The 13,948-nt window shown below is 44.1% G+C and overlaps 1 protein-coding gene across 3 annotated transcripts in view; it reads left to right on the forward strand.

Moving 5' to 3' along the window:
- asic2 (acid-sensing (proton-gated) ion channel 2) overlaps nt 1–13,948 on the forward strand; it is a 299,698-nt gene that overhangs the window by 189,483 nt on the left and 96,267 nt on the right. Inside the window, exon 1 of one of the 3 annotated variants that reach the window (XM_069716252.1) lies at nt 8,350–9,444. The exons of the other annotated variants lie outside the window; for them this stretch is intronic. Within the exon in view, the coding sequence (XP_069572353.1) occupies nt 8,752–9,444 (693 nt within the window). The 5' untranslated portion in view covers nt 8,350–8,751. Of the gene's footprint in view, nt 1–8,349; nt 9,445–13,948 lie in introns of those variants that run through there. 3 annotated transcript variants of the gene reach the window in all.

Consider the following 13,948-nt stretch of genomic DNA (forward strand, 5'->3'; position numbering starts at 1 on the left):
CGGCTTTATTTGTCATCTGGTCAGTTTCATTTATTAATTTTTCCATTAGAGTTCAAAATATTTCAACAGCCAACTATAAATCGTAACTAAAATAGCTTTTTAGTAAATGACTAAAACCTCAAAAACATTTCAGTCGGCTTTTCAAAATAAGATACGACTGAAAATATATTGATTTTGCACAAATGCAGCAATGAAACCAGCATTATTTCATATCATCCAGCAGACATTACACTTTAATAACATTCCCACATTCTTTTGAATAATTCAAACTATGTACCTTTTTTTTTTTTAAATTTTTTTTTTTTTACTTAATACTATTCCTGGTTGCATCTGCCTTACTGCTTAATGCACTGGCCTGAAACTACCATAATAAAATAAGGTTGAACAGTAATATATGTAATATTAAATAGGCAGAGGAGTTGCTCTCCAGCGTCTGTTTCCGTTATAACACCTACATCGTGACCGGGGTTTGCAAAGCGAATAGCTGAAGGGGAAGCTGTAAAGGGCAGGAGTGTGTGTGCAGAGTGCAGCTGGGACGCTGCCAAACTGTCAGACAGTGTTTCGGTCGTGTCAGCTGGGGAAGATTATTAGTATAACCGGAGCTGATGTTATAATCACAGTGATGTGAGGTGGACAAACAACACACCCTTTATTTAGGTCATCAAAACAAAGACACTAATTTAAGTCTCACTCAGACCTGCAGCTCCTGACCGACAGCACACACCGTTTAAGCCCCTCCCCCTTTTTGTTGCGATTAGTTCTCTTCAAATTTTAAAGGGCCGTCTGCTCTGCGTAAATGTGATCCAGGTGTAGAGTGTGATCCACAGCAGCTGCTCCCTGTTCTCTTTAAATCAAAGAGGTGTTGGCGGTTTAATAAAAATTACTGCAGCATGAACATATATCTAATCGAGCATAAAATAGGAGTCTGGAAAGCAGCGGTAAAAAACTGGACAATTACAGGTTGTTTTCTTTAACTGATCCTACAGCACATCTCTGTGAACTGTACAGTTTGCTTCTCCTGCTGCTTTTTGCCTGCATAGCATTCATATAAATAACAACTCTGAAGAGGACGAATGGCCGCACATTATTATGGATATTGAGAAAATATAATCGCCCGTCCCTCGTCTGTGCATGTGGCCAGCAGCTCTAAGCTACATTACCCTCTATTAGCATAACAAACCTGAGTCTGTGAATGAGCTGCCAGGGTCAATTTGAATTGTGGGTAATATAAGTGCCAGATTTTTGAAGTAAGCGCAGACTAAAGAAGAGATCTCTCTGATTCTGCTGCATCAATTTTGATCTTAGTCAGCAGTTTTTGATAAAAGACAGCCCCATACTTTTTGTAGCATTGATTCATTATACTCAGAGGTGGAAGAAGTATTCAGATCCTATACGGGAGCATAACTACTAATACCACACTATAAAAATGTTCACAATAATCCAGAGAAACACACAAACATTAATTCTGCAGCAGCGTGACGCCACTATGAGATACAGATCCAGTCCAGGTGAGACACAAGCCTATTGACATCTCACAACATCAATTCATAATTTATTTGTTGAACAATGCAAGATGAATGTGATTTTAGTGATCCTGGAGATGAACTAATAACCTGTCAATATGTTATCTAGCAGCAGTATGTTGTAAAAGGTGAGCTGGAGCTCTGCGATCGTTCATTAGCTGCTGACCAGCTGGTAATTCTCAGTTATTTCCCTCTAATTGAGTTCAAGAAAAAGATGATTAATTGAAAATTAATATTGTGGACTTGTGAGGTTAAAATCGTACTTAAACAGTGCTGCTCCTCCTTTTCTTTTATTGGTATTCTCAAGATGTTTTCTTATTGGATTTGTTGCACTGCACTCTTTGTTACAGTAGACGTTTCTCTCAGCCATTAACTCCTCAGAGATCATTAAATCTTCACGTAATTGAAGGTTATTTGATCTCACCGTGACCCCGTACCGAGCCGTGTTTAGAGAGTTGTCGAGGTCAGCTGCAGTACAAGCTGAGGAAATCTCCGCTCATCTCGTGCTATTAAAGTAAGTCTTGAAATGAACGGAGCTCTTTTCCGTCTCTGTGCAACAGCTCCTGTGTGATTTCTTCTTAACTCAGTGATGGATTCTTCCCTTTTTCTGCCCTGAAGGCTAAATTACAGCTCATCTGAGCATCTCCATCACACTTAAATGTTCAGTTTCACCTGCAGAGGCTTTTTTCCCCCATTGTTGTTGTAATTTCCTTTGAGTCGTGTTACCTCCTGCCCAGACAGCTGGACTTCCTCCAGGTAGAACCAACTCCGTCATGCTTCCTCATTGTTCTCCGTGAGTCGGAATATTAAAAACTCTACCGTGAAAACGAGTGCGCGGCTGCGTACGAAGGGAGGCGACTGCTGTCGTATTTGATGTGCAGTAGAACTTTGTTTCTGTGAACTCGTTGTGTTTCTGCAGCGTTTTACAGACAGGTGGCTTCAAACAACGAGAGGTGACTGAGGAACGTGAACTCACTGAGAAACAGAACAGAAAACATAGTTAATGTGGAATCAAACGACTTGTCTACTCTTGTTTTATATCAAAGAATACCAACATTTATCTATCTCAGTCTTTGCAAGAGGAAAAACAGCCTGTGTAGTGAAGCTGCATAGATGCCATTGAACTCTTTGCAAAGAAAGTCTCTAAGATATAGACTGTCTTCATTTTGGAAGCTACTTAAAGCTGCACTAATCAATATTAATAATTGATCAGATGACTGTTGTCGCTCCCAGTAACAGCTCCACAAATCCACTCCATTGAAGTTCCTACGCGGCGTTTCAGCCTTTAAGTTTCCTGTTTTTGTTTGTATTGATTTACTGTTTCGGTTGTTCCGACAAACTTGTCTCGAGCTTCAACAGGCCAAATGATGGACTAAGATAATTATTAAGCTAGCAATTAACTTAGCAAGCCAAAGAGCTTCCTGTTTACCTCGGGTTGGTCCAATGAGAGAGAGTATTAGAAGAAAAGAAAGCAATCGTTTGCTCACGTTTGTCAGAATGAGGTGGTTATTCAACAGATATGACAGCATGTGATACAGCCGTCAGTCTTCTGCAGGAAACCGTGGAAGTGGCACGTCTTCACCAGGGCGTGAAAAGCAAGCTGACTTAGGTTTAGCCACCTAAAATATACGAGTTAGGTTCAGGAAAAAACGACTACTCGGTTACAGTCGGGAAAAAATGTCTTAAACGAAGTCCATATCACTTCGTGGCTTCAAACCCTGGTCGCTTGGGTTCAAACCATCCAGCGACCTTCAAACTAAAACTTCCCACTTTGACTTTAACACTCTCAGAACTTCGTCACATGATCTCCTCCTTCCACCCTGGTCATCTGTGCGTGTACTTTTCACACCTAGGCGATGCAAAATGTGACACTGACACGGTACCCTCTAGTGGACTGATGGGAGTATTACACGCTTCGGCCTGATACCAGCCTGGTTTATTAGGAGTTTAAAAAAAAGGTGTTTCATTCGATGTGCAAGCACAACTGTTTATTCAACAGAAAACTCCACAAGGTTTCTGTCAGGCTTAAATAATAGATAAATCGTGTTGTTGTTTTTTACACAGAACGTGGATATCTGGAGCAGCAACGAGCCAGCGACACTTTTCTTCTAAATGCTGCTGCACACTTCAGCAAACAGATTCTTTATGTTCATGCAGAGCCAGCAGTTGGTTTAAAGGTTTTAAAATCTTAAATAGAAAATTAAACAATGCTGACGAGCACCGCAGCTTTTCCTGCGTGTGTCTGAGTATATAAGTACTTTGATAAATAAGGTGGTGCTGATTGGAGTCGAGCCACCGCTCCGGTTACAAAGAGCGCCGCGGCTCATCGGGTTATCATCGCCGACAGCGACTCGGAGATGATAGACAAGCCAGCGAAGCTCCACCGCCACATCACAAAGGAAGCCGTTTCTAGAGGCTTCTAAAAGCCCCGACAACAACTATTAGACGTAACGACGATTAAATGAGACAATCAATCTTTTGGATTTAAACCGTGGCTACCGAGGGATTCATCCTTTTGTATTCATTTTAAAACTGATTTAGGTCCAGAGAGAAGATGGAAGGTGAAGCGGTGTTTCTGCCGTCAATTTAGAAAACTCATAAAGCAGAGAAAAGCCACTGATTGCTTTGCCTGCCGTCACTGTCATTTTAAATCAAGCGGGGGTTTTGATGAACAGCGGCCCACCGCGAGATCACTGTTTTTCTTCACCTCCCTCATCTTTCATCGACGCCGTCGTACCTGTGAGCTCTCCGACGAGGCCGGCGTGAAGACGACATCCTCGTTAATCATCCCGTTGCTTTCCGTGCGTTTTTGCAGAGGCTCTGCTGTTCTCCAAACCGTTCTAGGCCTCATTAACATGAATCTATGAATGTTTAATTGTGGTTTATATTTGCGGGGCACGACCAGTTTACTGCTTTGTGTCCTTTGATCTCAGACACGAAAACATTCAGGAATATTATACAGGAAATGCGTGCCGTGCACGTTGCAGCTACAGGAACGCTGTGTAATGGTATCTGACGCTCGTGTTGGCTACAGCCCGAATTAATCTGTGATTTCCGTCTGTTTTTAAATCGCAAATTGGAAAATGTTGAGCCTTTGAGTTGTTCTTTACACCGACTGCATAGCTGGACTGAGAAACATCTTTATGGCTCCGAGCTAATTATTCAGCCTGAGGATCCGGGACCTGGAAGGCTGCTCTGACTCTAGCTGGGCGCTGTGTGTGTGTGTGTGTGTGTGTGTGTGTGTGTGTGTGTGTGTGTGTGTGTGTGTGTGTGTGTGTGTGTGTGTGTGTGTGTGTGTGTGTGTGTGTTTGTGTGTTTTGTGTATGTATACAGTAGGTGTTGTTGGAATAATTAAGTCAACATGTGTTTGACATTTCAATACAGCGCTCTTCTTTGTATTTTTGCCAGTTATGCATTTTACATTTACCCTCCTCACATTTTCATGTTCCTGGTGCAGCTGTTTGGGAATGACGTGCCTCATTGTGTGTGTGTGTGTGTGTGTGTGTGTGTGTGTGTGTGTGTGTGTGTGTGTGTGTGTGTGTGTGTGTGTGTGTGTGTGTGTGTGTGTGCTTGTGTCTCTAATGTGTGTCGTGCATAGGAGCAGAAAATGCCCTTTTTGGGTTTGCTGTGCTAATTTCATTCGACAGTGTGAAAGGTTTTCTTTAAACTCTCATGTGGGCTTCGTGGTGCCGAGTTAAAAAAAAAAAAAAAAAGTATTTTCATTCCATATTCAGAGACGAGATCACAGGAAGTTGTCAAGACGTGTTGCAGAACATGAAGCCGGAAAAATGAAACACAACGTGTGTTGAAGTCAGAAAGCGCTGCCAGGGTGTCGGTCCTGCAGCCAAATGCGACATTTATCTCATCGTTGTTCCAAAACTGTTTTATAATAGTTCGGTCAGCCTCGGTGACTCATCACATACACATGCAGCATTCATCTGATGTTGCCGTAATGATTCAGACTTCCAGACGCACTTAGCAGGCTGTGACCAGATATGAAGAAGGGTTTTTATTCTTTCTGGGGAAACAGAGAGCCGCTTATTGGAGTTTAATTAAGAAATATAAAAAATTGAAAATGAAATAAAGAACCCTTCTTCATCACACAGGGAGAAAATGAACTCGTCTGTAATTGGAAGAAGAACACTGACGAATGCTAATGAGTGAAATCTTGAACTGTACAGAATGTTTGAGAGAACTGACGCCCGCTTGTCTCAAGCTTTCTGTTTACTGATGAAGCCGGTTTAAATCCACTCTGCTGGACGGAGATTGCTCGCTGACTGAAGTCAAATATTGGTATAAACGAATCCTTCCCCCATTGAAGAAGTGAAAAATGGTAGAAAAAGTGGTCTTACATGAGGAATAAGAATATCATCCTGCTGTGTGGGTGGTTATTTTGTACACTAAGAACATGCTGAAAGATTGAAACTCTGCTCTAATCCAAGTTTTATGGAAAATAAATATGAGCTGTTGTAGTCAGGATCTTGGTAGCAGTTCGTTTTCTTTGCCCGCTTTTCATCTTGTAATCTTTCTGTTTTTCTATATTTTGATTTTAAAGTCTCGTGGGCGATGGTTGTACATCTTTCTCTTATAGAGCGGTTCATACAGAAGTTTCCTTTTACAGCAGGATACTGGATTTCACAGTGTTTCCTGTTTGGTGTCAGAGGAGGAAATATGGATCCACGCTGGTTGTGTTTTGCAGTGAAACCACCAACAAGAGGAACAAAGAGTTGGTGCTACAAAACATTGAAGTTATCTTTGTCAAAGAGATCTCAACTAATAGAGATTTTTTTTTTTTTTTTTTTTTTTTGTAATGATAGCAATATATATATTTGAAAATGAAAAAAAAAGAATTTCATAGTCTGAATTTCTAATGTCTAATATTTTGACAGTTGAAACCAAACTTTAGATCTCTTAATAAGGTGGTTGAGTAATTTGAACAGAACAAAGGAACAGCTGATTCCATATCCAATACAAATTATACCAAAAATTGCTGTTTTGGACCATTTTTGTCAGCAAATAAAACCTCCTGTTGGAGAAGAAGAGCTGAAACTGGTAACTGCACACAACAAACAGAAATCCGGCTCTGAATACTGAAGCGATGCACTTCAACTATATTAGGAATATTTTTATGACACAGATGACTTTACTGAAATCTAGACTGAAATTCAATTAAAACTGGCCAAAAACAAGTGACTATAATTTGGCTAAAGGCTATATCCAAACCAAATGAGAGTTTACTGCATACTTCGTAGTACAAATCACCTTTTCCTAAACAAAGAGGGGCGCTGAGGAAGGCTTACGACGTAGAGATCATCTTTTATTTATAATCCCAACACCTCTTTTTATTTACATGCAGTTACTTTCAAAATGCACAGTGATAAAAAAACAAAACAGAAAGCAGCAGAAGGATTTGTCGTGCATCCGTTTGCGCGCCGCAGCGTTTGCGCGCCGCAGCAGCTCGGAGGCTCGGCAGCATGCAGCACGCTAACGGAGGAGAGACGGACGCGCTCATCAGTGACGGACTCACCGGCTGCACGGAGCTGTGGCGCAGGAGGATGCGATAGGAGGTGCAATGGGGGAACAAGCTGCCTGAAAACCGGAGGTCCTCGGCGGAGCAAAGAAGGAGAGACACTGAGAGAGAGAGAGAGAGAGAGAGAGAGAGAGAGAGAGAGAGAGAGAGAGGAGGGGAGAAAAACCCAGAGAGACCACAGAGGGGAGAGAAGTCATTCAGAGCGAGAGAGAGCGAGCTGGATGGAGCTGACAAGGACACCGAGGGAGGAGAGCACACAGAGAAACCTTTACTGACGGGGGAGAGGAGCGACGGACTGCCGGCACGAAAGTGGAAAAAAAAGGAGGAGGAGGAGGAGGAGGAGGAGGAGGAGGCGAGTGAGTCCGACAGGAGGTCGAGCTTACGGGGCTTGACTGACACGAGCGAAGAGGAGGAGGAGGAGCGTGAGGGGAAGTTGATGGATTTGATTTGGGGAGAGTATTTTTAGAAGGAGGAGCAGAGACATGAGAGGAATATTGAGATGAGCGATGCTGCCGCTGAGTGGGGGAGCAAAAAAACAAACTCGGGAGGAAGAAGAAAAAAAGAATAACAGGAGACAGATAAAGGAGGAGGAAAAGGAGGAGGAGGGGGAGGAGGAGGAGGAGGAGATGTTGAGATCAGAGTGTGACAGAACAGATTATCTCTGGTCTGGTTTCCCGCAGGAAACCGCTGAGTGTACGTCGGCGTTGTGCCTCCTTCATGTGAAAGTGTGTCCGTACTATGTTTGTTAGTGTGTCTGCCGCCACCTGCAGGACCCGGAGACACCGGAGACACCGGAGACATCACGGAACAAGTGGAGGCATCTGTGAAGTGGGACAGAAAACAAATGAGCATGGCAAGACTTTTTTGTGAATTCAATTAAAGCTCCGTCGTTAATAGTGAGGAAGTGAGTTCTGCCTCCGGAAAGAAAACAAGCAAACACAAACACACGAGGAGAAACGCACCCGCGGCTCCTTATTCTAATCACCTTCCTTTATTTAGTTTATGTCGTTTTTTTGTCCTCTCTGCTTCGCCCTCCATATTCTGTATTCCATCCTCCTCTCGCCCCCCCCTCGCCTTCCCTCTCTATCTCCCCCCCGCCTTCCCTCTCTATCTCCCCCCTCGCCTTCCCTCTCTATCTCCCCCCTCGCCTTCCCTCTCTATCTCCCCCCTCGCCTTCCCTCTCTATCTCCCCCCCGCCTTCCCTCTCTATCTCCCCCCCGCCTTCCCTCTCTATCTCCCCCTCGCCTTCCCTCTCTATCTCCCCCCTGCCTTCTCTCTCTGTCTCCCCCCTCCCCCTGCCTTCTCTCTCTGTCTCCCCCCTCCCCCTGCCTTCTCTCTCTGTCTCATCCTCTCTTGTTCACTGTCACACTAACTGCGGTGGATGCCGGAGTCACTCATGTAGAAGACACCTTGCTTGGAGCACATTTGCCTTGCTGATTTCTCTTCTTCTTCTTCCCCTGCTGAGTTGTATGATTGGAGCAGCCTCAGATTGAGAGATGACCAACAAGTGCTGCTGACTTCCTCTGAGCTGCCGCCTCACGGGGGGAGAAGACCACTTCACAACACTCAGCTGTCTGCCAGGCGACTTTGACGCGTGTGCGCTATATTCTCGCCGCTGAGACCGCTTGGGTCAATAGTGCGAGGCCAAACAAACGTATCCACGTGTGGATTACAGTAGTGGATTTATCCTGGAGCTACATGTGGCCCCCGGCCCCGGAGGCCAGGCTGGGAAATGAAGCCTTTCCCGCGGCTGTAGGGGCACTGTGGGCAGCGATGGCCCTGGAGGGGCGCTGTCTCCGGAGGGGATCCCCGGCTATGATCAGAAAGGGCTGTCAGCGGCGTCACGTTAAGCCGACTCTGGCTCAGGTCACTTCTACTCTGCTGTCGAGGACACGCCTACACGGCCTGCGGCACGTTTGCGTCCCCGGTGGCTCGGTGGGCCGCCGGGCCTTCTGGCTGCTGGCCCTCTGCACCTCCCTGGGGTTGCTTTTATCTTGGTCCTCCAACCGCCTGCTCCACTGGCTCTCCTTCCCCACCTACACACGGATTCATAGCGAATGGGCCAAAGAGCTGGCCTTCCCCGCAGTCACCATCTGCAACAACAACCCCATCCGCCTCTACAAACTCACCAAGAGCGACCTGTACTTCGCCGGCCACTGGCTGGGCCTGCTGCTGGCCAACCGGACAGTGAGGCCTATGGTTCTGGACTTGCTTCAGGAGGACCGTCGGGCCTGGTTCAGAAAGCTGTCGGACTTCAGGCTCTTTCTGCCGCCCAGAAACTTTGAAGGAACCAACCTGGAGTTTATGGACAGGCTGAGCCACCAACTGGACGACATGCTGCTCTCCTGCAAGTACAGAGGAGAACCGTGTGGAGCTCACAACTTCTCCTCCGTAAGTCCAACTCTCGCCCTCAATCCGTCCAGTATCTCCTTTTATACTTCCATCACATTATATTCTTGTCTTTATTGTGAAGTCTATCAGCCTAAATATCAGCAGCAGTGTAAAAGTTACAAAGATATTTGCATGTTGTTTCAGTGTATTATCTTTGAGGAGGACATTTTCTGGTGCAGTCGTTAACCTGAAGTTGTCAGGCTGCACAAAACTGTTTTAAAATCAGTGTTCAACCTGTCTTCACTTTGTTTCTTTACGTCTTGTTTCATAGCTTAGCTTTCTCTTAGCTAGTTCGCTATCATAACTGATGGTTAAGGCCCCCCTTGCCTCCCCCCCTCCCTAGAGGAGTTTACTGCCTCTGTGTGCGATCGCTCTCAGATCTGTCTTCTTTTTCCATGGATGTTTGTCGTTGGGGGATTTGCGTGCCGGCTCTTCCTCGTCCTCTCTTTGCATGTTTTCAACCACGGCAGATGTTTTCTGTGCGGTAATGTGACGGCTCAGACTGTCTTCTTCTTTCTTTAGACTAAAACACTGCTCACATACTGTATGTTGGACTCGATGTGGAAGACAACTGGTCATGAATGCAGTAATTACAGAAAACCTTCACAGGTTTCATACATCAAAGTATGTTTACAGGTCATAGGGAGTAATACAGCCTGTGAAACAAAAGCTGCTTTTTTCTTCTAAAAAATATCCTCTAGCAAAATCCCTGCAGTTGAGACTGAAGACAAGAAGTTTGTGAATACAAAAAAACGGTTGATTTGGAGTGAACTTATCAGACCTCTGTAGCCCACTGCGCTTCATCGGCTGCTACTAGCACAGCAAACCGAATCTCAGGCCAAACTGTCAACAGTCAAGTGGCTTTATGGGAAGTGAAGGCTCCTGGTTTTACAAAGGAAGAGGAGATCATTGGAATAAAAAGACAATCAAAATATCTTGTTCTTCATCCATTTTGATCTTTTCTTTAAAAACAGCCCTTACTCGTCTGACAGCGTTACAGGACTGCAGCGTTAATTCAGGATTTATGATAAAAACACAACGTTTGATGAGTTCCACGTTACCTTATCGGACAACATTATCGACTGTTTTCTTCCATTGTGTTTCTGTCAATGCGACATAATCGACAATTTGTTGTTGAGAAGCTTTCAGTGCTCCGTAGAGAGGGACGACCAAGCTGAAAACGTATTGCTCCCTCATTCGTCCCCCAAATGTTTTACAGCATATTGAATGTTAGAAGCTCTTTTTGCTGCTTTGCAGCTTTCTTTTGTGGCTTTCTTCTCTTTATCAGCCTCTCTCTCGCTGGTGACAAAGAAAACGAGTTTTGTGTAATATGTGTTAAAGCACAGCCAGTAACACATCAAACCTGTACATTAAATATTAATATTAAGTGGATTTTTTACTAAACACAGACATTTATATACATTCGCAAGTGAATTTTATGCTTCAGAGATGTGACCTCGTTTGCAAAGATAGCGGAGGAAGGAGGACAGATGTAGGATGGTGGAGGATTGACCCGGTAGGATGGCGGAAGATTGACCCGGTAGGATGGCGGAGGATTGGTGCGGTAGGATGGCAGAGGATTGACCCGGTAGGATGGCAGAGGATTGGTACGGTAGGATGGTGGAGGATTAACCCGGTAGGATGGTGGAGGATTGGTGCGGTAGGATGGTGGAGGATTGACCCGGTAGGATGGTGGAGGATTGACCCAGTAAGATGGTGGAGGATTGGTGTGGTAGGATGGCGGTGGATTGACCCGGTAGGATGGCGGAGGATTGACCCAGTAGGATGGTGGAGGATTGACCCAGTAAGATGGTGGAGGATTGGTGCGGTAGGATGGCAGAGGATTGACCCGGTAGGATGGCAGAGGATTGGTGCGGTAGGATGGTGGAGGATTAACCCGGTAGGATGGTGGAGGATTGGTGCGGTAGGATGGTGGAGGATTGACCCGGTAGGATGGTGGAGGATTGACCTGGTAGGATGGCGGAGGATTGGTGCGGTAGGATGGTGGAGGATTGACCCGGTAGGATGGCGGAGGATTGGTGCGGTAGGATGGTGGAGGATTGACCCGGTAGGATGGCGGAGGATTGACCCGGTAGGATGGTGGAGGATTGACCTGGTAGGATGGCGGAGGATTGGTGCGGTCATAGCGGGTTAGTGCACCATCTTTTCCGTCACACTGCAGGACCTTCACATCTGTGACACAGTGTGTCTATGATCAAAAGAAAAAGTCCCAGTGACCCTCAATTGTTGTGTTCAACAAGCAGAAATGATCACTACAGTCCAGAGCTGCTTTTTGTTCTGTTTGCCTGTTTTCTGATTCTCTCCACGAGGTTGTGTTGCACTAAACAGAGAGTAATTTACTATTTGGAGGAAGTGAGCAGAAAATAACTTTTTTTTTGTTGTTGTTGTTGTTGTTGTCTCGTCAAATAACAGTTTTTCTAATGAGTTTAACCTCTTGGATGTCAGACCTATGAATCAGTGGACTCCCCAGTGTTGGAAACACAAGCTCATGATTAACATCTGAAGGCAGCATGATGACAGTCCTGACAGCAGCTAGCATAAAACTGCTGCTTTACTTTCACTGAAATACAAAATATAAAATGTTGATGTAAAAGGAGGTTGTGTGGAAACGATCCAACTGGATGATTTTTTTTGCAGCAGTGTTCGGTGGTAATGGCTCTTGACATCCTCGTCGTTCATCTCTGCGCCCTCACAGGTCAAAGTTCGTGACCTTTAGAGGAAACCAGTCTCACTTCAGCATGGAGAGACATGTTCCATATAGTTTGAATTTAGATGTCAGCGCAACATTGAAAATATGGCGTTGCTTTGTCACCTCGACATCTGCAGGTCAGCGGATGGATTCACTGGAAGGTGAAGCTGATGTGGAGTAAGCTCAGCTTGTTCATGTGGATTCGGGTGGAGCGCCGCAGCGGCCGAACGATTTTCCCGCATTCCTAATGTTTTGCACGTTGAATGGATCAAGCTGCCGACAGGAAAATGGCCCCTGAGAAAAACCGCTGCGCCAACTTAAACAACCCAATCTCTACAATCTCTTTGACAAATCGATAAATCGAAAATGGGGCGAAACCGTGAAGGCCGAGGTTGCAGCTGCAGCCACGACACAAACACAGAGGGGAACGTTTGCTCATTTCATGGACAGTATATGTTTGATACTGTCATGTTTACTCCTCAGATCATCACCACATCGATGCTCAGGCCTTCTTCCTCATCTCGCTTCACTACAAACAGAATCTCATGCCGTTAACGCGGCTTCGGTGTTTCTTTGCTCATCTCATTAGACTTCTGCTGCAAGTCAGCAAGAATCCCTGAGGACGATTCATTATCACTGAATTCAGAGATCTGTCACTCACACACCAACAAAGATAGAAGTAGCAGATGAAACAGGACACAAGGAACACACACACACACACACACACACACACACACACACACACACACACACACACACACACACACACACACACACACACACACACACACACACACACACACACACAGATACACCACACACACACACACACACACACACACACACACACACACACACACACACACAGACAGACACACACACATACACAGACAGACAGACACACACACACTTGTAAGTAAATAAACATGCGAGTACCTTTTTTCTGGCATGTACTTTTCTATGTTCGGAGCAAGTGAGAAATCCAGTTTTAGTAAAGGTTGGATATTTGGATAGTTGGATAGTTGGATATTTGAATATTTGGATATTTGGATAGTTGGATAGTTGAATAGTTGGATATTTGGATATGTGGATAGTTGGATATTTGGATAGTTGGATAGTTGGATATTTGGATAGTTGGATAGTTGGATATTTGGATATTTGAATATTTGGATAGTTGGATATTTGGATATTTGGATAGTTGGATAGTTGGATATTTGAATAGTTGGATATTTGAATATTTGGATAGTTGGATAGTTGGATATTTGAATAGTTGGATATTTAGATATTTGGATATTTGGATAGTTGGATAGTTGGATATTTGAATAGTTGGATAGTTGGATAGTTGGATAGTTGGATAGTTGGATATTTGAATAGTTGGATATAGTTGGATAGTTGGATAGTTGGATAGTTGGATATTTGATATTTGGATAGTTGGATATTTGGATAGTTGGATATTTGAATATTTGGATAGTTGGATAGTTGGATATTTGAATAGTTGGATTTGGATTTAGATATTTGGATATTTGGATAGTTGGATAGTTGGATATTTGAATAGTTGGATAGTTGAATAGTTGGATAGTTGGATAGTTGGATATTTGAATAGTTGGATAGTTGGATAGTTGGATATTTGAATATTTGGATAGTTGGATATTTGAATATTTGGATATTTAGATATTTGAATATGTGGATAGTTGGATAGTTGGATATTTGGATAGTTGGATATTTGAATAGTTGGATAGTTGGATATTTATTTGGATAATATTTGGATATTTGAATATTTTGGATATTTGGATA

This window comes from Brachyistius frenatus, unplaced genomic scaffold, assembly GCF_029030835.1.
Source record: "Brachyistius frenatus isolate BFR_SWC_R1_liver_20210118 unplaced genomic scaffold, ASM2903083v1 Contig_154, whole genome shotgun sequence".
NCBI lineage: Eukaryota > Metazoa > Chordata > Actinopteri > Embiotocidae > Brachyistius > Brachyistius frenatus.